Below are 25,648 nucleotides of genomic sequence, written 5' to 3'. Positions count from 1 at the left end.
GATTGCTCAGGTATGCAGGTTTCCTCATCGATGTTTTCCTTCACCGTTTAAACAAGTGATAATTATTTTTAATACGCATATAACTTCGAAAATCAGAGGTGTGTGCCTGGGATTTGAACCTCGGACCCCACGAGCGAGAGCCCGAGTTTCTTAACCACTAGGTCATCACTGCATACCCTGTATTGCTGTCTAAAAATTAAAAAAAAAAACATTATAATTATATGTAAATATTCCCTATTCAGCTTTCAGACATTGAACAATAAAAATAAAATGGTTTCAAATTATCTCAAGATTACCCTGTAGGTATATCACATTTAGGTACAACATGTTATTTTGAATAACTAAACCTTTTGAAATTATGGACTTTAATTATAATAAATTAATATATTTAATTTGAGTAATATTAAATATAACTTACCTGATGTCATTAACCATTTCCAGAGCATTGGCCTTTGAATTTTCATTGAAGTATTTCCGGATGTATAACGCTCCGACGGCAATGGACATGCTAACAGAAAAGTAATAGATTTTTTTAAAATCAATCATGATATATTTCAGAATTAAATAATTATTCTTCTGATAAATATCATCGATGTCTTAATTTTAGAACAATCTTTTAGGGTGGGCGTTGAAAGCCCGTTTAAAGTTTGCGTTAAAGTTAAATACAACAGTAACGTTAACAACAATAACAATTCTGTGTTGCACTAATTTATTTGTCATCAACGTTAATTCTTTCGCTGTTATCCCAATTTTTAGTCGTCGTTGAAAGATAGGGAAGTTGACAAAATCTGTAACTTTAACCGATCGAAATCGAGCGGTTAAATTTAAGTGTTAGTTTAATTTTTTTAACCATGGATTTGACGGTTGATTAGGCTTTTGTAAGACGTTAAACTTACATGATGAAACGCACCCTAAATCGAGCAAGTGATTGCTATTGGCATAGATTAGTAAAGATACTTCGCCGCATTGAAATTGAATGAAGCCGCAAATGGCTTATTATAGTAAGTTCTTTTTTTGAATTATTGACAAATAAAATCATTTTTAGAGAAAATTTACGAATAAATAACTAATACTGCTTAATTTACATAATAAATAAATAATTTATAATAATAATTTCAAATATTTTAGGGACTTTTTACCACGGAGACGTGGCAAAACTTTTTTACGCAACTATTTCAATTCTCAAAACTGGGTACATTTTCTTGTTAGGAGTGAGTAATCTTTACTAATCTATGGCTATTGGCATGAAATAAATAATCAACCGTAAGTAGAACTGGAGTCCTGTCTGAGGTCAACAAGATATGCGTTCGTTTACATGAGGATTAATATAGAATTCCTACTTCCTAGAATTCCTAAATACTCCTAGGTATTTTTCAAATAACCTTGTAAGTCTTAATTCGCGATTTACCACCGCCACACTTATTTGCGCCCAATAACAGCCCAATATTAGTGACAAGGGATAGCAACGCATATGTAGCCAAACTCATGGAGGAGCCTAATCGTCTCTGGGATTGATTAAAAACGTCCACTCACTTACCAAATGGACTGCACGCTTTTTACTACTTGAACATTATCTTATATATAAAATTCTCGTGTCACAATGTTAGTTACCGTACTCCTCCGAAACGGCTTTACCGATTTTCACCAAATTTTATATGCATATTCAGTAGGGCTGAGTATCGGCTACTATGTATTTTTCATACCCCTAAGTGATAAAGGTTGTTCACCCTTAGCATTTTTTTATTTATATGGCAACCCATAAATATAAGTATATTCTTACGTAGTATATTCTTATAATTATTGTTATGAGACTCTGGTCCGCACTGACCTCACGCTGGCGGTATCGGCGCACTCCTTCCAGCGGCTCTCGCGCTCCGTCTTGCCGGAGAGCGTGGTGACGTAGGCGAGCTGCCGCCGCCGCAGACTGTCCGTCAGGTACGACACGGACGCGCCCGACACCCGCCACATCACGTAGTTCGCTTGCACGCGCTTAGGAGTCTTCTCCAGGAGGTCCTGTTCACAAATAGTCATCATTTAAATTGTAACGAAAACAATTTTATTTTATTTATTGTTTATTGAACTACTAACAGAAGTCCGTGTTATGTTATGTATTAAAAAAATAATAATGGCAATAATTTATTTAATAGTTAGGACTACTACTGCATTTACAATATATAACTATGTACCTACAATCAAGTACAAAAAAAATACAATCATAAAAAATATTGTTATGGGTTAAAGTAACCATATTGGTTACTTAAATTTCTAGTGCTAGTTACATGTAATTCCATTTATAAGTTGTTACAGCATGCAATATAAGTAAGTACGATAACTTACAATTTACAAAATTTGCAACTTAAATAATAATATTATGTGCGACTCTTCAAGTAATGTTACGCCGTTTGAGACGTAGTCAAAGTTTTAACAATTTCGGCTTTGAATTTCATAATATTATCAGTAAACACATCAATGGATCTGTCTCTAGACACAAGTTCCTTATACAATGCAATTATAGCAACATGATGTGAAACTCGGTTTACAACTCCGACGGTCTCTGTAGTTCAAACCTCAGGCACTTCGATCTCTGTAAGTTGTTTATAAGAAAAAAAATATGGTAGGTATAGCCAAGCGAAATGCAATTCAGCAACAAACTCCACTTTGTGATTCAAATCTTTATAGAATCATTTTTTTTAAGTGATAAGTAGAAACAAGTTATATCTTCTTTTCAAGGTAGATACCGAGGAGATACTCATTGTGGGCAAACTCTTCCAGCCTTCTTTCAGCTTCTTCCAGTGGGATACTAATGGGTTGAAGGTAATGAGACAAGACAAGAAAGAAGTCTAAGTAAAAAATACATACCTCTAAATCTTTGATATACTGCGGTACGTTGACAATAGCGATCTCGTCAACATCGACCTTCACGTGAGGAGACAGGAGGCGGTTGATGTACAAGAGCCATGGGATCCTGCAACAAACAAATTTAAAAAAGGTCAGAAATCTATCAATGTTAGGTACAGGTTTGGGTATAGGTACTTGACTAATTAATAGAAATTCAATGAAAAAAAATACACCAAACATGAATACCGTCAAGAAGTTGAACTTCATTAATCTATTTTAGTCCGCTTGTAGTTAGTATCTAGAAGTTTATTATGACTATAATTAGGTATTTAAGAGAAACATTTAAAATGCAAGTCTATTGTAAATGTTATAATACAAAAATACATAATTTATTAAAATTCATTTAAAGTATTTATACATTATCTAAAAGTATAATAAGTAGTACAATATGTATAATAAAAATCCATGAAATGCATTTGTTTGTAAAATTGTTTTTATTATTTTATTATTAATATCGAAATAAAGTACGAGTATTTGAGATAGATTGGCAGCTGTTCGCACCACCCCTTAGTATGTCAGTAGGTGAGCGCATCAGGTGCCGAATCAGTGTGCCACGAGGTCCAGAGGGATTAATTAGGGCGGTTTGGGGGATCGATTCCCCAGCCGGACTCGGCCACGCGATATAATTCAGGATGATAGGTACATTTATAATTTTTTTCGAAAGTTTTCACTTCTGTCGACACTCTATGTTATAATGGATAATGTTTATAGTCGACATCAGCAAAAAATAATGTTGATGTATTTTTACCCGACTGCCAAGGAAGGGTTATGTTTTTCGCGCGTATCTTGTATGTTTGTCTTTCTTTATTTGATCCGATCTTGCAAACAGCTGAATAAATTTCGACAGTTAAGGTGTCATTAAATTCGTCTCAATGACCCGAGTGTCCTTAGATAGGTGTTAGAAAAAAAAAACAAAAGGGCGAATTTTTGGCGCGAAATAGTGACACATTTAAAAAAAAAAGTTAATGGAACCTATCGAGTGGGGCATCAAATGAAAGTAAATTAAACGTAGAGTATAAAAACATATTTGTATATATATAAAACAGCAAGATGACTGACTGACAGACAAATTAAAAGACTTTTTCAGTTTTTAGAAATCAAACTACCGCCAAAACCGCTCAACTTAGAGTTCTGAAATTTTGCACAAAGGTTCACTATATAGCGTAAATAAGTGCTAAGAAAGGCCTTTTGGAAATTCTTCCCCTAAGAGGGTAAAATAGGGGAAAACGGTTTTTTTGAAATCCTTTAATTTTGAAGTAACTGCTACAAAATTTTGTATTTGGCTTTCTGGATAGGAACAAGGACACGCCTGTTTATCCCCATCCGAAAAATTAACCCCGTAGAGGGTAAAATAAGGGTTAGAAGTTCATTTAAACAATTGTTAATTTTGAAGCAAACACTATGAAATTTTGTATTTAGCTTGTTGGATAAAAATAATGAAATTCTACCCAATACGAGGTAAAACAATGACCGGAACTTTGAATTACTGAAGGTATATATTTTATGGAGCGTAAATGGTGGATTGTTTTTGCGAAATAGTAACACGTTTTAAAAAAACGTTAACCAAACCTATTGAGTAGGATATCGAAATAAAGGAACTTACTCGTAGAAGAGATTACACATACATTATATAATATATACATATAACTCATCGAGATGACTGTCTGACTAAATGAGTAGTGTTGCTGTGATAAAGATCAACGCAAAGGGAAACCGCTGAACTTAAAAGTGCTGGAATTTTAATCATAGGTTCTTTATATAGCGTAAAAGAGCGCTACGAGGACAAAATAGGATAATATTGTTAGACCATATTTTGTTTTTGAAGCAGATACCTACTATGAAACTTTGTATTTGGCTTTCTGGATTAAAATAATAAAACGCCTATTTCTCCGTTTTTGGAAATTCTACTTCAGCTTGTATAGTGCAGTCGGGTTTTTTGATTTTTTTAATTATTAGGTATGTGTATCGGCCGGGAATAATGAATTACCTGGGGAACTTCTGTTGCAGTTCTGAGATCGTCATGGGATTGTAGAGACTGGTTGCGTTACGACGCTTCTCTAACGGCAAGGAGATCTGAAACAATACAAACATCGTAGATACAAACGAAATATTAAGTATAGAAAAATCATATTAAAATATATTTCAATTAAAGAAGCACAGATGCATTGCAATAGAACTTCGTCAATACAAATAATTTTTTTGTTTATAACCCTATAGTTATAATCGTTTAGTTTTTTTTTATTCTGGACAAGGCTTGCACCACAGCTGGGAAGATGTGGAACATATATTATCAGGTTGCATAAATTCAGATTAGCGAAAGATACAATTGTGGCTAACCCGTCTCATAAGTTTCAGTTCCCCCAACTCCCGAACGCAACAGAGGCTTGAAGATAAGTTAACATCTACAGAAGGTGTGCACTACTAATTCACCATTCTCACTCTGAAGTTGTTGCGAGCAGATGTAGTCATACAATTTGCTATGGCGACTCGACTCATTTCTATATTCATAGCGGACTAGCAGTTTCGCGCGGACTATACCTTATAAAAACAATAATGTCAAGGTTTAAGCTTCTCAGCACGCACCTCCCAAAATTTTCTTAAGTTTAACCATTTTAAAAGTAATGTATTTTGCCGCTCTTTTTATTGGTATTAACGTGCCCTAATATTATTAAAGTATCCACTAATCTCATGTTTTTTTTAGAGACTTCTTATAATTCCTTATCAAGTGGCTACCCTATCTCTCGATTACAAGTCCTCCGGCCAAGGTCCCTATATTGGGCTGATTGCGAGGCGTCGCGGTGTCAATACAGCGTCAATTGTTCCGGTCAGTACAATCAACATGCTACTGAAATTAAATGGTAGGTACACATGAATTGCGATCATAAGAGCAGTTTCAGACTTGCGTTTTATCCGGCGTACCTACTCGTTTGTTTCGGCATAGCACCTAAATGCGATCTACAATTTGCGCTTCAAAACACAGGACCTGCGTACACTGACTTATTCCGGTGTGTCTGCTTGAATGGCTATTGGTGAGTTGTTATTAATATGAATTTTGATGAATGAATACGGCTGTTTGCGTTACTCATAGATACGCGTCTGAAATAGCTCTTAGGAAATGAAGAGCGGACATTCAGTAGCTATTTTTAAAATTTAATATAATTGGTAATACAATTCCTCGTAGTTCGTAGGCGGCAGTGGCCACTAACATCAGCTAAACTCATCAACCAATACGACATCTTTATTCACTTTCACTGCCCAATTATATTTTTCTCTCTTTTTTTCGTACATTTCGTACCAAAATACATAATATCCTAAATAATAAATAATAAATAACCAAAATTTAATCTTAAAAGCTAACAGCGTTCATTTGTAGTTCTTATTACTTTTATAAGCAAATCTACTCACATTGGCAAGTTTCATTTCGAACTGCAAGGAGTCTTTCAGTTCAACTTCAGCGCGGGCGCGGTCCGCCCCCAGCAGCGTGGCGATGTCCACCATGTACTCGTAGTACGCCTGCACCAGCTTGTCGCTGAAGCCGCGGTTCAGGTACTCCCGACTGAGCCCCAAGGACGCTTGGTCCAGCTGTGGACACAGTGCTCTTGCAATTTTGTGGAAAAAGTAAAAGTTCTCGCATTCGTCTTAAACTTTAAACATTTGTAACCTGCTAGGATTTTTTTAATATACTCACAAAGTTAGTTAGTTATGAAGTTCGAAAAATAAAAACAGCAAAAACAGTTAGGACCAAATTAAGAAGGCCGATTGATGTGTCTAGAGCGCATTGACTAAAGCACAGCTATTGATATTAAATTATTTCATCACAACTTAAAATAATAAATATAGAAAATAAGTCAAACATTCGCTACAACCCAAACAGAGCAGATTAAATTAAGGCATTACAATACAAAAATTAAAAAAAAAAAACAACTTTCGCTACACAGAATAGCAGACACAAATTTCGCTTTAGCCATCATTGTCTAAAAGAAAAAAATTAAAGATCATATTCCCAACCCTCATTTTTCTTACATCAATAATCCGCCGAGTGGAGTTCTTCACGTCAACGCTGACAGAGAAGTCGATGAAGTAGTCGACAGAGTATCCAGCGGAGCGGAAGCGGTAGACCGACTCCTCCCAGGAGAACGTGCGCTCGTCCCAGCGGTCCCCGTCCAGCACGGGCCAGCCGCCCAGCCGCTCCAACATGTCCAGCAAGGGCTGCACTCCGCGAGCCTCGATGGCGGCTACAAATAACGTTTACTATTACTTTGACTCATCATCACCTCATTTATACTACTGCTGGAAACTTTGCATAGGTCCGCTCAGTGAGGGTTAGTTGATTTCATACACCTCTGAGAAGTTTTGCATGTAGATATTATAATTTACTGTTGATATATTTTCAAATTTAATTCAAATATTTTTTTGGGTATCAAGGAGGGTTAGGGTAAACCTAAATCCTAATTTGTAGGATCGCAACTGTTCTTTCTCACCCGCCATCTTGAAAAAACAACCGTCCACTCGTACAGAAAATTTGCAAGAACGAATTTCACAGAAGTCACAAATTGAACAACAAAGTTAATAACGATAGTTATAGATTAAAATTTGGGTAACTTTTTTTCTAGTCATTTTACAGAAAAACAACATTGGAGCATCTTCATAGAGGGGCAAAAAGTAATTTTCTGTATAGACATAGCGATAACTGATGAAGACATACGACTTGGTACATATTGTGTTACGGTTATCTCCACTTCTTATGTAATTGATTGTGCAAGCGGAACTTACTTTCACTTGGTCCTACACTTTACTTGAACTAACTATTTGCTAGATATATGTAATTATGTCTTAGGAGGCGCCTGTTCGATTTAGGAAAAATCACGATCTGCTTAAGAGTAGTGGGTTTTTTGTTAATTTATTGTACCCTTATATGTATTATATGAGACTTATTTATCAATGGCAGTGATAGCTTGTTAAGAGACTTGGCCTCTCGATTGAAGGATCCGAGGTTCAAATCCCAGGCATGCACCTCTGATTTTTCAAAGTTATGTGTGTATTAGAAATTAATTATCACTTGCTAAAGGGTGAAGGCAAAAACATCGTGAGGAAACCTATTGAGAAATTTATTGAAAAAACAAACCCAAAGGACTATGGCCTAATCGTTCTCATTCTGAGAGGAGATCCGTGCTCAGCAGTGGGACAGTAATGGGTTGATGTTAATGATGATGATGTATTATATACGATTACGAAATACTTAAATGTTATTAAAAACTTATATATACGAGTAGGTACGCACGCAAGATTTTTTTTAAATTCATATAAATTTAATATGAGAGTGTACTCAGCAAATGAACGACATTAGATACTACTTAAAAAAAAAAATGTTTTATGTTATGTGTATGGCGCGTGCAATTTCATTTTGTGCTAAAATACACATCACATACACTACCCGTTTTCTCATACATACCAAAAGGTATCACTTCATCAACAGTTATATAAAAGAAAATCATAATTAATGTTTGTATTAATAGAGGTTGTTACCTCTATTTTAATTTGTGTAGATTTAGGTTAACGGTAAATGCATGCGCTGTGAAATTTCAAAACTAATTATAAAGTTTATGATGTTTGAATGCACCTCGTCCTTAGTGTTTAGAAAGTTAGACTAATGCCCATTGTCTGTTCTAAACCATCTCAAAACTTCTGCACGCTCATTGAAACTTCACCCGCAGCGGGTATACAAGTGAGATTTCATTTCGAGTAGGTATAATAAATAATATGATTAAAAGTTATTACGGAGTTTATCGTTGATTTAAAGTTTTTTTAAACGGTCAAAATAACGGGGTACACATATTCACTTGCAAAGAGTTAGAATCTAATCATTTTATTAATGTGTTCACCGGGTAATCTAGTATGGTTAATAATCATGGTCGACAAATTGCTGTGTCACTACTAAACACGGATGACAATTCCTCCGCCTACCAGGATGACTTTTAGGCACGAGTTTATATCTTATATCTGTTTATTTACAGGTTATAGAAGCAAGTTAAAGTAAATAATTATAACGTCACATAATATTTAAATGAAAAATAATATTCAAGAAAAAACGACAAATAATATGCAACATATTATTTGTCGTTGATAATAATCTATGGGAATATAAGCTTTTGTGATAGGTACGATATAAAAACATGTTCATTTTATTCGGTACCACCAAAACTTTAATATATTCAATTTGTACATCGATAAAAAGTAATAAGGAAGATTACTTACATGGGGCTTTCTAGTTTAATTAACAGCATAGCAACTGATTTCAATTTGATCTCATCGTAAGTATTCGTAATAGGCGGTAGGAGAAATTGCTCCTCTACAAAATTTTGAGATCAATACTTACTTCGGTTCATGCAAGCTTGGAACAGCGTCTTGGCTAGAACGAAGGGCTTGGGCTCGTCCTCGGTGACGGGCTCGTCCAGCAGCGATCTGATCTGCTCCTGGAGCTGGTCGGTGATGATGGAGAAGGTGTTCACTGAGGTCTTGTCGTCGGGGATGCGGGTCCGCTGCACGAAGGAGCCGCACGCAAAGTCGTAGAAGTCATCGCACGGGTCCACCTTAGCGTCCATGTTCTGCAGCAGCTTTGAGGCTGGAACAGATTTGTTGTTAGCGAATGCATTCCTTCGAGAATGTATAGTCAAGAGAGCGGAGTCCTCTAGCTATTTTCCGAATATAAGGAACAATGCGTTTATGCTAAATATTTTTTTCCAAAATTTATTATGAACAAATAAAATTATTTCGACAAACAATATAGTAAATAATTTAGTCATACATACGACATACTTAAGACTGTCAGGAAAAATATTGTAAAATTGCTGTCCTGTCGAAATTTGGTTATATTTGTATCCCCATTGTGGGGGCCTCCCTACAGTGGAGGCCCCGAGGCAGTAGCCCCGCCTGCCTATGCTCAAATATTCACACGGTAAATTAGTTGCATAAAACATACCGGTATGAATGCATCCAGGACTGGTGCACAGCTTCGTGCCATACTCGTCCTTGGAGATGACGACGGGAGGCGAGGACGGCGTCAGCCGCAGCTCGCTGGTCTGCGGGGCATCTGTGGACAAGCGGTCAGGTTGAGACAAGCGCGCAAATAACGTTCATTCATATTGCCCGAAATACTAAAAAAAAATCTTTGAAGGTGGTAGAACCCTCTGTGGTTCGACTCCAAATCTACTTCTGAATAACAGATATTCATAACTCAGAAATCGATATGGTCAATACATGCAATGTTATTACAACCAACGATCGACATTTAACATTTATTTCATATTGGACATTATTAAATTTCAATCTTTGGTAGGTAATAATTGGATAGATTGATTATTGATAAAGGGCGTAATCCTATCTGTGGTAATTCATTACGATCAGGTGAACTACATGATCGCTGACTACTCCTATAACATAAATAAATAAAAACAACAGTCACAGTAACTAAACAGACTCCTAATTGAAGATTTACACTTTCTGTTTATCATAAGTGAAGCTGCTTCAACTTGTTGCTTTCTTGTGACGCACACGATCCTATCAGCATGTAAATCTCCGACGAGATTTTATGATTATGAATATCTATTACTTCTCAGGAGTCTATTGACTAATTCACGTTGACGTAAGTAAGTACAAATAAGGCAATTAAATCTTGAGATTGTTAATGATCGTAGAATCTCAGAAGTCGTTAAAATAGTCATTAAGGTAAGTACTTCGATATTATTTCGTTAATAATACTTATAAATGTCATTAAAAAATACTGGTATGTGGATAACCACATAACGTCTTCGGAAATTGTATGGAAAACTCACGGAATGTAGATTTGCTGACGATGGTTCGTTTCGACTTAAGTCGGCAGTCTATTACTGTGAAACCAGAGACTGAGGGGTTTAGGGGATTGATTGACTTCATACCCTTTTCATGGGTACGGATTACGGAACGCTAAAATAATGAATTCTAAGCTTTCGTCTGTAACATGTTGAATTTTTAATAGTGTTTAATTTTTTTATTATAAATATTTGCCACGTTCAGAGTAACGGAAAAGAGGCATGAGTATCATTATCTGTTTCCGCTTTTCTAAGGTACCTACTCTGCAGGATGTAAGATTCCCCCCCCCTCGCCCCTCTCCCCTCTCCCATTTATATTAATCTGTCGCGCTCGAGTAACTTCCGAAATCCTCTTTTGAAGTCCCTCACTACTTAATGACCACTGGACCAACTAGAGTCAGGACTTAATTTCTCAAAAACTCGAGATGCAATTCCAACCAGGCTTACGCTTATCAAACATCGGAATTGCAGTAAATGTCATTTCGTGTTATCTTTCAAATTACCACGAGCACTTAAGAAAGGTGATATCTTATGCACTAGCAATTTCTTTAACATAAGTGACATTTAAAAAGCGAGAAACTTTTCCTAATTAGATAAAAATAATGACTAAATAATCTTTACGTTACTAACATATCGCTGTAGAATGAATAAATTAATAAAATTGTATATTTCATGAACCAAATTATAATAAGAAGAAACTTTAAGATGATGCTATAAACATTAAAATATATAGAATTACCTCTGATATTGATTTCATGGATATCGTTAAACTGGAATATATAAACTGTCAGATCTAATACTGAATAGCCCCGTATGTCAGGAGCCAAGTAAACGCAAATTATTCACCACAAAATAACTGCGTACAAAGGAATACATTTTAACAACGTTATAAGTTCAAAGTATCGATATTATTTTAAGTATCGTTATTAATTAAAGGACATTAAGTAAAGTGTTATTATCTGCATAAACTGCTGAGTACATACGTACTGAGTTAAACGGTCTACGAGAATACCTAGATACGATCATCACATATAGGAATATTCTTAAATTATATATATTCTTATATTCTTATTATTATATATTCTTAAATTTAAAAATAGTCAAAAACTTTATTTATAGATAGCAACGAACTTTCATGTAAACAATAAAAATATGGGCAACGTGTATTCATATACTTTTCTTATGTTCGGATTTCGACGTTGGGAGAACATTACAGTATATTACAGTAAGAATAATCAATAAGAAGTACATGAGTAGCAACCCTAGCCTTAGCCCTTAATTCACTTGCATCGTTACTAATGCAAAGACTAGAAACTGGTTTACGTTACACTCATTAATGTTTAAGCAGGCACTGATCAATCGACTGATGATTCCGCAGAACCATGTTACCTACTTACTTACTTACTACATCGGAGCTACTACTTTTAAATAAATTAAGTAAGAGCGTTCATTCTGCTTCTTTTACTCAGAAATTTCACATTTCCTGGATTTTTGAAAAACTTCGAAATGGTGGCCCACCAGAATGGCAGTACCTAGAATTAGGCAGGTGTCAAAGAATTCGTATTTTTCCTATATTTCTCTTTATAAAAGCTTAGGATTTCAATTTATCAGTTATATATTAGTGATAATTCTGAATGCATTTAACATTGAGAAAAGTAATTTGAGTATGCAAAGTCAAAATAATTTTCGCATTTTGAATTCAACATGATCTAAATAATGTAAAACAGAAAATACTGTGCTTATTGTACTCTTGTAAGCTTCGTTTTCAGGATATTTTTTATTTTCATATTTCGTTCTGTCGTATGTATAATACATATAAAAATATATAAACTCAATATAGTTTCAATAATGTCCTATTATTATAAAAAAGTATATTTATTTCGGTCCAGTCATTCTCCTTGGTACCTTAATTTCGGTTCAGTCAATGCACTGGGTACATTCAATTCGGTACAATGATATACCATTAGACGCATAGGCACACAAGCAGAAACACTGGACGTGTATTATTTAGACAATAGATGTGACTCACGTGCATTGTTAGCTGAGGTTAACGTTTGTCGCGGAAGTCGTACTTACAATAACTTACAATAAGGTTAGCGGTTAGTGAGTGCTAATTTTTGTTCTAGTTTAAATGATTACCGCGGGGTGTAATGACCAGCCTACTAGAAAATCTGTAATCACTTAATTTTAGACTTTAAAGGTAAATCCGCTGTGTTTTGACCGCAACGGCACATTTTTTACCCCTTAAAACGGAACTCAATATCTTGATAATAACTACCTAGTGAGGCATTTTTTTTTTAATTTGTCAATGTAGTCGATTCCGCGAGACATTCAAACTTTATCATAACAGGAGGACTACGTACAGCTCAACCCCCTTTCGTAGTTACTGCAGATCATCTGCAGACTTCCTTTGTTTTTAGGAAGTGACGGTTTACCTTCGTTGTTGGGTTGGGTTGCATGCTTGTTTGATCCTTCTATTTCATAAAAATTGAGAAAATATGTTTTCCAAGTTTATTTATTTACAAAATAAAAACGTACAAACAAAATTTACAGAACCGTGACGAACTATGCGATCAAATGCGAGTGCACAATTTTTTTTTTTATTATTTTTTCCTCAACGCGTTAACAGAAGTACAACTTCTATATCAGTTTCGTACCCAAACGGTTAAAACGGAACTCTATTACTAAGCATCCGCAGACTGCCCGTTTCTCCATCAGTCTATCCATCTATTGAACCATAAGAAAGACTTGACTTTTTATACAATTATATTAACAAATACATTATACTTTAAGAGACACATACTAAAGAAACTTGAAAATAAATGGGGGTCGCCATAGACGAAATTAATCAATCGAAGAATTTATTACACCGTAATAGGTAAATGGTTCAATTACATTTACTCATATAAATGTATTTACTTCTATGACTGCTATGATAATAAGTAGCAAAAATAAAAAAAAAATGAAATTTTGGTAGTACGGAACCCACAGTGTGCGTTTTGTAAAAAGTTATATACAAATTCCTTAGGCTATACGCTCACAGCCGTAAATCATCCCAAACAAGTGATATGCAAATGATAAACCATAGGGAAAACATCGAACATCCTTCGTTTGAACTTGACTCAAAATAAAAATATACTTTTTCTGATTACGATTTTATGATCTTGTTGGCATTGACCCAGTGCCGTGGATCGCTAAACTCAAAAATCCGTGGGACATTTTTATAGCATTTCATGTATGTTTCCTCCACCTACGTACTTCGACAAATACGATGTTTTCAATCCGGACCTTAGATTCAAAAACAACTTATATAAGACTGTGAATGGTGTGAGTGATACTTAAATTAATTATATTTAATATAATTTACATAAAGATATGTTTTCACTAACATGTTTTAGCAGTGTCTTTTTATTTTTTGTATTCTCAAATAACCGTTTCATTTGATACCCTTATCAAATCGACCCCTCCTACGTATAATATCGTAACTGCAAAATGAAAACTACAGGAGAGCGTTTCAAAGTTTCAAATATGTTAAAATGCGTTTAAAATCTGCATATCTGCAGGTATCTCTATGAATTTTGGTATATTTGTCTTATTTTATACGCGTTATAACGGCCAATCCTTCTCATTATGAGAGGATACCCGTGCCCAGCAGTGGGACAGTAATAATTGGGATGATTGAATTGGTGACAGAAGTCCCTGAGTAACAGTGACCACACACCATCAAATTGGTTGGTTGCTTGCTACCTCTATATTAATATACGAGTAAAAAAACAAGTTTATGGATTATAAACTAGCATGAAGGCGGTGGAAACCCCTCCTTAGCCACCACCGCTACACCTTTCTGCCTTATTCATTTATTAATGTTAAGCGTTGCTGTGTTCCGGTTTGAAGAGTGTGGAATGGAGGTATACTTATCCCCAGGATTCAAACTTAGTCCTCAGGAGTAACATCGCATCTGTGGCTGAACTGTACCCTTTTACTATTTTTACTTTATGATTTACTATGTAACTGTTTTGTTGTATCAGAACTATAGTGTCAGTAACGTAACATTAAATGTCTAAATTGACAAAATGATGCTTTATGTTTTGTCTCCCTTTTTTGTGAACATGCGAGGTAGACAAAAAGACTCGAGCACTTACTTATTGTAACGTTTACTCAGTCTACTAAGCAAACGGAACAGAGTAATGAATTGAGTAAACGTAACATAAAATTGTGGGATGTTTTGAAAACTCATGGTAAGGGTACTGGTTGATTACGGATATTCGTGACTAGCAGCGGTCATTAACCATCAGTTGGGCTGCATGCTCTTTAAGCTCGCTATTTCTATAATGTATAAAAAATAATGAATGCGTTTCGCTACATGTTATATTTTTGCGCACATCACCCATCTCTCTCCCACAGGATTATATCGATTGCAAAGCGGTTGGGGTTAAGGTCGATTTCGAGCACGGGTTCATAGACCAGTTGCATGTAGAGGTAGAGTATACTTTAAATATTTGTTGAAATTTAAGTACACTAAACATAATTAAATATTACAAAAAAGTGATTAAAGTTATAGCCTATGCCACTCTCACTTTTAATAATCCGACGACATCTCATATGTTCAAATATCTCATTCGTAAAGCCGTTAAGGCTGTAGGGCCAAAGAGAAAGACAATACATACCTACTTGAAAAACATTACCCTCCCCAGTCAGGTAAAAATGCAATGAACAAACACAGACATAGAAACCATATACAAGCATACAATTCCCTTGATTGTAAATGATCAGCACCGCCCATGAAAATTGGAGAATATCCTAAGAGGTATGTTTTGAAAGGTAGAACGAGTACCATGACTTAACAAGGGAAGTGCCACCGCTACACCTATTTTTACCGTGAACCAGTTCTTGCGTTTTGGTGGAATGGTGAGAGGCGACCAGTCCTTAGAATTGACTAAAGGTAGACCTCCAGTTTTATACGGAGTTACAGGTATCCATGGGTGGCAATCATCACTTGTCGGCAGGTGGGATTCAAAATCATTTGCCTCTTAAATCTTATAAAAAAAACACAACCGAGGCTTTTGTTAACATCGCTTGTCTCGTTCCAACAATATTGATTTGTGAGGACAAGGTTGCCTCCCCGGCGGACCGTCCTGCCTCCCAGCGCATCCTCGGTGCAAACGCACCCATAAATTCGTAGCACTAGCGGTATGAACCACGGGCTGGACACTAAGAGTAATAACTATCATAGAATCTGCCGCTAACATCTACAGTACGAATCCTATGCAGATGTGTTGATTGAAACTAGTTTTAGATTGAAACATACTAGTGTTCAGCACTGGGAACTTTATTAAATTTACGCTATTTACTATTAACCTAAAGGTATTTGATTCAAAGTTGATCCTTTATAGAATTATTTCTAAACGTCAGTAAGTTATCACCCTTACGTAAGGTGTTTCGTTAAGTTGAAGAAGATCCATTACACATCTTAAAAAAAACTTGACTGAAAATCTTAACTACTACTACTAGAACATACGTAATAGTTTAAGTTATTAAAACAACAAAATTAGTTACTTCTTTTACTAGGATAAGTCGGACCCTTTACCACACAAATAATGGTGTTCTAAAAATATATATGCCTTCTGGTTGCACGGAAAATTATATTATAAATTATATAAGCAAAATTCGGTGTACTGTACCTATAGGGTCACATGGAAATAGATACTGCGATCTTATTTAGAATTGAGTACCTATACACCATAACCAACGGTGATTACTTACCACTAGCTGTTTGCTAGTGAAACTTATCAAAGATTAGATAAATGTCTTTCGTGGTCCGACGGTTTCAACGCCGTGCCCTTACCCAACTATTATCGAAACACTGTTTCACGAAGTCCATCCACCGATTAGATCATCGATATCGAATTGGTGCGGTGACACCCCTACATTATATTTATCGAAAACAATTTCAATTTATTTTGCTTATACGAAAACTTATTAAAATTCAATTCTCGAACAAAAAACAATATAAGAATAATCGTTATTATTCAAACCGTCATTACAAGTCCGTGACCATGTTGCAGACGCAAATAAAAATGGAGGCAAAAACTGGTTATCAGACCAAAAAACTGCTACCGAGTTTATCACAAACGAAATTGAAATTAGGTAACACTGACCGATTTAACAGGTAGCTTTAATATTGTCGAAATATGGTATGCTCTGCTGGGCGAAATTAGCACGAAACTATAAAAATATCTTTTTTTTTTTCAATATTATATACATCATAACTTAGAGTAGGTAAATGTATTAGTAAATATCTTTAAGAATTGAAAAAAAAGCTTTAAGACTTTACAGATGAATTAAGGTTAAAATTATATGCGGTGAAGTTAGTTGCTCCGCTACCCCAGAGAATTAAGCTGGAATGCTTCGGAAAAGTACTGCTAAATACTGCTGTTATTGGGAAGAAAGAGTTTTACTAATAAAAGGTGTATTTTCGTATACTCCGAAAAAAATATATATTGTTATTTAGGTAATATCTAAATAATCCGTTATGCATATAATTTATTAAATGGGTCAGATTTAATACGGAATTATGCACTGAGACCGATTATTTTTTAAGTCGAATTTATAACAACGATTGCAAATTACTTTAATTGCATTTATAATTGATTTGGTAATGGAGATATTGCAACTTGAGCATAACTAAATCTTTGAATCTTTGAATTTAACATAAAAAATAAGATAATAATATAATAAAAACCGACAATTAGCGAGTTATAGTCCGCGTAAGACTGCTAGTCCGTTCTCAGAATATATAAATAAATAGCGTCGCCATAGCAAATTGTATGACTATACCTGCTCGCAACAACTTCAGAGCGGACTAGCAGTTTGGCGACAACTATAACTCGCGTTGATAGGGTTCCCTAGAAATTTAAGAAACCCTTTCATTCGATACAGTTTGCAACATATTTAATTTTTTGTTCTTGCATTTCCGCACCATTCTTTGCAAATAATACAACTCAGTTCAAATTTTAGATAATACATTTGTCATAATATCGTCTTTGGGTCACGGAAAAGCATATGAGTAGGTATATAAAACAATTGAGTAGTTCCGAGTATTAACTTTAAAGTTTACATTAATATTTGCCTACCAGAGAAAAAATGTTCCATTAAGGAAAAGTGTTCCGTCAAAAAACCGGGTCATACCGAGAAGCAGATTTATATCTATAAGTTTTTATTACGAATTCGGAAGGAATGTGCATTAATTAAGAAAAAAGCCAAGTGTTTTAAACTATAAGACAACTCGCTACAATTAAGTCGTTAAGTGTCTGATAGTATTTGCTAAGGTGCAATGTTGCTATGTTTTGCTTTGTAAGGCGTATGAAGATAGGCTTTACTGTGTTGTGGTTAAAAATCCAACAGGACACTTAGTCAAAATTCTGACGATTTAATCTATAAAACTTATCTTTGCGTATACCTAAACCCATGAGCAGGTCTCATCACGGAGAGAAATTAATCCATACTTCGCTACACTGGCCTAGTGCGGATTAGTAGATTTAACAAACCGTTTTTTGTGGCAACAATTTGTAGGTGTATCTATACGTTACTTGTTCCTGTAGTCTCGGGACTAGAATAGGGCTACGGTATCCCCTGCCTTTCGTATGAGGCGACTATAAGGGGGCTTCTGGGGTTGCGGGCGGCAAGAGTGGGAGCTCGAACCGTCCAGCAAGTAACCCCGGGAAGGACGACGGTGTGTGCCGCATACTGTTGTAAACACTAGGTGTGTGGGAGGAGCGTAAACTGCTCCCCCAGGGAAGAACCCGATTGGGGCATCGCGCTCGAAGGACTCTGGATGTGTTCCATCGGAGATCCCGGAGTTCTCCACCAAGCGCCGAGGACGGCCACCGGGGGGGTTTTAGTGCGATAAAAATCCCATATAACCCGGCGTCGCTCGCACGTCGTCGGGTACCTTTTGTAGGTTTCCCTCTCGTAAACAAAAAAAAGGTGTACCGATACGTTTTCTAACGATGTTTCACTTCCTCTTTAAAGAAAATGATAATGAATGCCAGAGTCTCATATGACTTGGAAAAATTGGAACGTCACGAATTTTAAATCAAATTTCAGTCCACTACGCTATCAATACTTCTCATTGTGCGTACCTGCTCCATATTTCACCACTGTGGTTACGTATAACAATAGACAAAGCTCCCGTCCGCGTGTCCGCGTGTCGGTTACAACAAACTACGTGATGGTAATTTGGTAAGAAACGTGATTGGGTTAAAAATCTAAGTTGACAAAATATTCAACGGTACTAAGTTGGTGAAACAAGTTAAGGTCACCTGAGAATAGGGCTGTTACGTACGGGATTCTGGATACGCTATTGAATTAAAATAAAATATGTGTATGGAAGAATATCCAAGTTTAGTTACATACATATATCAGATATTTACAGTATATATATAAGACGTTTAAAATATATCTCTTTCATTACTAACGTGACACCCACCACAACATTTCTTCGTACATTTCTTCGCCCTTTGTAACCACTAGGTTTACAATAAAGTGTAAATAAATAAAAATAAAACTTTGTTAATGAAATAATATTAATAAAAATATTTGAGTAAATTTCGAAAATATACAATTTACGTTATTAACTATTAAGTTTTAACTACGATCACGATTAAATTAAAAGTATTTTGTTACGAAATAAAATGATGTAGAAATATAACTCTAATCTTACTAGGAAAGGCTAAATTTAAAAAGTTTACTTACTTAAATTGTTTCAAAGATCAAATTTTAAACCTTAAACAGTTTGATCAACCTGAACATATTATAATACATTGTTGTAGACATTTATGAGTGTTACACGATACAGTACTATATTATACTATGACGTTACAACATACTGATAAAATTAAAAACGATAGTGACAGCCCTGGCCCTAAGGTAACGGTTCACCGCGCATCAACTTTTTGTTTACAAACTACTATTTGCAAATTACTTTGTAGAGTATATTGTCATTTTAACAATCTTAAAAAATGAAAAAGTTCAATTGAATTATTACTGATTTAAGAAGTTATGTTGTTAAAGTGCACGTTGGTAAAATGTTTGTAGTTATGTAGTTACCCTACTGCAGCACAAACACAAGAGTGTAGAAAGCGTATTCTAACGATGAAGATTGTTTTTAGTTTTATAAAATTGAATGTATTTAATACCTGAATATTGGAGATTTATAGACATTGATACCATTGACGGATTACTTTGAAAGTTGGTTTGTATGTTAAAAATTCTCCATTAATTTTAAACTACTTAAATATATAACTTTAAATTAATGTAGAATATGTTATGTTACATGTTACTTTGTTGTTTTGTGCATTTCTTACACGTAACCTTGTATATTGTTTATCGGATAGGCATAAAATTGGTATACACACAACACAGGCTTTAAATTTAAAAATATACCTATGCCTTAGATAAAACATTAAAGATAGTTGCTTGTGACGTTCATGTGAAGAGAGGATATTATTCTAGGCCGACATCACATGACAGGGACGATATAAGTATATACAAGTCAACAGGTTATTGAAGAGCTTACCTGCTTATTCAAATGAGCCAATATTGTTGCAGATATGAGATAACATTGACAGTGACAACGGTTCATCTGATATGCATTACACATAAGGTCGCCATAATTTTAAAGTATACAGGACAAAGCGGTGGAATAAAGTTATTTCAAGCTTGGAATTTACATATTGTGTAAGATCCTTTTTCATGTCGCGCGGGTTTATGTCCGCACGCGTGCATACACAGGCACGAATTAACTCGCTTTAGTCTCTTCGCGATCTGTGTAAGTATGAAACGATAGGATGCATGTAGCATGCGTGCGAGTGGAATGCACATAAGGACGGAAACATGCGAGACAGGAAAGGCGAACTGAAACTGTTTCTTAATTATTATGCTTAGTTAGCACTCATATAAGAATAGAATATTAAGTGAATTATAATTTTACTTGAGCTTTTTTATCTAGCTTCTTTCATTTCATAAAATAATGAATTTACGATTATCACAACAGTCCAAACAAACGGCCTGAGCTAGAGGTCATATTGTAGCAAATGGCTACAAGGGATTGGGATTGTTATTAATAAGCTTTCACTAGTCACACAAAATACACACAAATAGTAACACAAAATGTCATTAAGTTTCTTTTAATAAATATATAAATTATAATAAAAAGTAAAGTAAGAATGATATTTAAAGAAGAGAAAATTCCTAACAACCTTAGACAGATGGACCTCCTACACTTTAATATTACATTCGATTTGCATACATTGACGCCTACACTGCAATGTGTATAGAATTACTCGCGAGGCAACGAACTGCGATGAAAGATTTTCATACGTAACTGTAAACTAAACTTTAAGATCCATTTGCTTTTAATATTTCTAATTGAAGTTATAGAAACCTCTGTGGTGTGGATCCGGCGGCAACACCATCATACCTATTTTTACATAATAACAGCAGTGATAAGCGCTGCTATGTTGTGGTTTAAAGGGGGTTTAAGTAGCCAGTTACTGTCAGGTAGACTGCATGCTGGTCTAGCTGCAGGTCTAGCTGCTCCTATATTTAAAAAAAAAGAATATCCAGTCGCCAATATCACAATGAAATTCAGGCCAAAAACATGCTGATTTTAGTATCGGCCAAAATAAACGTTTGTGGCTTTTCGGCAGCTTGACTGGCTTGGTGTCGTATTGACAGCCCGCGTGGCGGGGCGGTCACCATATCTACCGGTCTGGCGCAGAGGGATCCGAGGTCGATTCCCGGCCAGACATATAGGTGTTTGCCACATACTAGGATTCCCTGTGTGAATGCCATGGACACACACATAGACGAACACGTAAACACCTAGTCAGAGAAAATTTAAATTAAAATTCATCATTAAGATATCTGTCTAGCCAGGGATCGAAACCGGGATCTTCTGCACGTCAGCTCGGTATGGTAAGGGAGAAAGACCTTAACGAGGCGTTCCAGCTTAGTCCTCAGGGGTGGCGGCTCATCTGTGGCCCACCTCAGGTAGGAATATGTAATCCTATCTGGGTTTGATTACAGATGACCATGGGTTGCAGTAGCCACCTTCCATCAGGTGGACTGCATGCTCGTCTGCTGCTCCTATATTATAAAAAAAAATGGTGACCGTTCCGGCGGGTCACCAAATCCATTTAAAGACAACTATTCTAGAACACAAAGCAGGTCAAACGTAAGACGTCCATTACCACGGCTGATCCATCACTATAGCAATATCCGGTGGAATGTTGGAACTGTGTCTATTCCGGCGTTATTATTTTCTCTCGCAATTCATAATTTATATAAGTTAGTATTGTCTGACGTTCCAATACCAGACACTCACGAATTTCGATGTTATTATTATATTAAAAAAATAAATCGAAACTTTTAACGGTGAAGGAAAGTATCGCGAAGAAACCTAAGCGCCGGAGAGTGTTCTTTTTTAACTCAAAGGTACGTGAAGATGATAAATAAAATGAAATATTATAAAGAATACGAACATTAGTAAATTCCTACATAAAGCTTTTGTTCTAGTATGATGTGCAAATGAACGAGTTACAAAAAATTATAAAGCTCATAAGGGTGTGTGAAGTATGGCCTAAACTTGTCTCAATGTCAGATAAGACTCTTGCCCAGCAGAGTGGATGTTATTAATTGATGAAAATTATCAACGTTCTACCAATCACCTAATTTAATTTATAAACGTCATTATTTAATTCGAAAAAGTATGAAATTTTTCTAACGCATTATTTTTACTTTGATACAAAGAACAGTTCCACCCTAAATGTTTATACTTATTTGAGATATTAAATATTTAAGTATAAGTACTTAGTGCTGGTACATTTTAGTGCAGACTTTAATCTATAAATAAAAATATTAATTATCAATTTCAGTTACAGTTCGTTGCCGTTGTTCGTTTCCTGTTTATCAAGGTTTAGTCTCGTGTTATATCGAACTATTACCTATATTGTTTAATTAATATGTAATTAAAATTATTTCCTTTAAAGCAAATTTTAATAAATTCAAAGTGGCAAACGAGCACAGTCCATCTGATAGTAAGTGGCCATGGCCGGTCATAGACATGTGTAATTATTTAATTAACTTCATATAAGCTTGAGGTTTTATGTGAGGTCTACAGGTGCGTTACGACTTCTGAGGATTCTGTTTTTCGAATGATACTTCTTGGGCGCGTCATGGGAGAGTTTTTTTATAAGATTGAAGTAAATGAGACTCGTGAGTGAGTATGCAGTCTATCTAATGGTAAGTCGCCATTGTTTTCTATTGACACTTCCAACTAACTCCATATAAAACATGTGTTCTACCTGAAGAAGATCACAGATGTGTAGCCACTTTTAAGGATTATGCTTGCCGCCTCGTATTTATGGCAGCCAGCATTTTTTTTTATAATATAGGAGTAGCAGACGAGCATGCAGTCCACCTGATGGTAAGTGGTTATTGCCACCCATGGACATCTGTAATTAAACCCAGATAGGATTAGATATTCCTACCTGAGGTCGGCCACAGATGCGCCGCTACCCTTAAGAACTAAGCTGGAACGCTTCGGAAAAGTCTGTCTCCCTTACCACACCCTTCAAAACGGAACACAGCAGCGCCTAACACTGCTGTTATTAGGCAGAAATAAGAAATTTACAACCCCGTTCCGAAACGCAAGAACTGCCTCACATGTTAAATAGATATGGTGGTGGTACCTCCACGATCGAACTGTATCTACCCATTCTACTACCTTCAAATTCAATCCAAAAATGTAAGTCTACTTTTGAAAATAAATGGTATGTTATGGTCATTGGTATTACTACACTCTTAATCATAATCATAAATTTGTTATTAGTGTAGGTATTTGTAAACACCACGCCTTAAGGTCAAGATCTTTATAATCACTTAATACTATCTTCGACGTAACGGAAACTAGTTTTTCCGGTTGAAGTTTTTGAAATACACGTTCATGAAATGCCTAAACTAGTGAGCGCATGCAGGTTTACTTACATTTATTATATTCGAAATCGTTACTATACCTAACTATACTTAGATAGATGGCCGATAGGGAAGACAGATTTTTTATATTATGAACAAATAGTGTCTGTTTGCAGCTTCCGTCCGTCTGTTACAGTCGAATAGACCCCAGTTTACTGGACCGATTAAGTTGATTTTTTTACAATTATATGTAACCTATTCTTAGTACCCCAATAGTATAAAATGAAACTCAAGAGTACCATGTTTGATGGCATGCATCTGGGTATTTTGCACTTATTTTGCAACTTAGTACGAAGTAGAAATCGGAAAAGAGATCTCAGTGAAAATATATTTAACACGCATAATGTACTAATTAAAGTTAGCGAACTTATCATGCACGAAATTATTATAACATTTACACAAATATGTTTTACTTTACAATACGGAGCAAAGTCGAGGCATTTGTTTCCATTTTCATGCAAATTTGAGTTAAGATCATTGTCGTCGCAAACTACAATGTCTTAGGTACATCTTTTGATCTAAATGTATGTATTATGATTTACATGCAACATATAATGCGGTGTATGATAATTTATACAGATCGTAATCAAACATAGTAACGTTTCTGTTTGAATTATGAGACTAATTCGCTATTCAAGTTGTCTGTAGTCATTCTTTTATTATACCACTTCTTTGGCTAGCGATGAATAATTTTCGCTTGTGTCTAAAATAATAACGTTCTTTCAATTAATATCATATAAGTCATCAACAGAATATAGTCAGAGAAGATAGTCAGTAGCTATTTTTTCAAATTCAAATCTCATTTACTCAAAATTGATTCATATAGAATACTTTTTGAAAGTCAACAAACTACCATCGTTTCGGAAGGTGTTTCGCTATGGAGAAGAAGCGGCGCAAAGAACTCCATACGTGCAAATATGCATCTTTTAAAGGGTAAATATGTACAATTTTACATAGTGGTACATATAATTAATTATTGATGTTGGATTTTTTAAGAACCCTTTGTGACTCTACTCCGAAGGTTACACTTCTTTCTGTCTAATAAAATAACAGTAGTATTTAGCGCTGCTATATTATTTTTAAAGGTAGACATACTTAGTCGAGGCGTTCCAAGTTATTTCTGGCGTGTAGCAATATATTTATGGTCAATCTCACATAGGAATCTGATTTTATCGGGGGTTGATTACAGACATCCATGGACGATAATAGCCACTTACTATCAGCTGAACTACATGCTCGTTTGCTACTTTCAACAGGACATTTTCATTCACTGACCCCTCAATTCCGATTGAATTGACGGAAAGAAATATTGCATGGACCTTTAGATAGAAGTATCAAATCACAAAGGCTGGTTCACAGCGCATTGAAATTCATTCCAAGTCGCACACAGAATACTTAATGAGAGAAAATTTGAACGTGATTCATCCATTTTGTATGTAATTGTGATGGCACCTGTTAGAGAACAAAGCGAAAATTGGCCAAGAGTTTTGTATACAGCAGGTGCCCGTCACAGTTAGAGTTTACTCAACCGTTTTTGCACTTATTTTAAGGATAAGTGCTTCGTGAATGAATGTTTGTGCCATAACAACAGTTTAGGGTCAACGAACCAGCTTAATAATTATCCGCTACACTTTAATATAGAGATAGCATATTTAGGGCAATTGATTAAAAAATTGAAATAGAGATTTTAAGAGCGGTATCCACTCCATTCCACCTCACTCTACTCCACCCTGCACTTAGAGAGTTCCTTAGAGAGTTTATTAGTACTTGTAGCAAACAATATGATAGTGTGGCCCATCTGATAAAATATGATACTCCAATACCTTAGGAGAGTAATTGATACTTAATATGACTGCCTACTTAATATG

The 25,648-nt window shown here is 35.4% G+C and overlaps 1 protein-coding gene across 1 annotated transcript in view; it reads right to left on the bottom strand.

Annotated features, from left to right (window-relative positions):
• Nep2 (M13 family metallopeptidase neprilysin 2) overlaps positions 1 to 25,648 on the bottom strand; it is an 80,681-nt gene that overhangs the window by 8,753 nt on the left and 46,280 nt on the right. The window contains exons 4-11 of the mRNA XM_073074328.1: positions 9,878 to 9,988; positions 9,275 to 9,520; positions 6,922 to 7,133; positions 6,304 to 6,480; positions 4,886 to 4,971; positions 2,860 to 2,965; positions 1,829 to 2,013; positions 419 to 508 (exon numbers count right to left, since the gene is read on the bottom strand). Of these exons, the coding sequence (XP_072930429.1) occupies positions 419 to 508; positions 1,829 to 2,013; positions 2,860 to 2,965; positions 4,886 to 4,971; positions 6,304 to 6,480; positions 6,922 to 7,133; positions 9,275 to 9,520; positions 9,878 to 9,988 (1,213 nt within the window). The remainder of the gene's footprint in view (positions 1 to 418; positions 509 to 1,828; positions 2,014 to 2,859; positions 2,966 to 4,885; positions 4,972 to 6,303; positions 6,481 to 6,921; positions 7,134 to 9,274; positions 9,521 to 9,877; positions 9,989 to 25,648) is intronic.

The sequence above is a fragment of the Epargyreus clarus genome, unplaced genomic scaffold, assembly GCF_041222505.1.
Source record: "Epargyreus clarus isolate Ecla_fem2 unplaced genomic scaffold, WU_Ecla_fem_2.2 ptg000007l, whole genome shotgun sequence".
NCBI lineage: Eukaryota > Metazoa > Arthropoda > Insecta > Lepidoptera > Hesperiidae > Epargyreus > Epargyreus clarus.
Note: the sequence above shows the minus strand (reverse complement) of the source record. Positions and strands in the feature narration are given on the sequence as shown.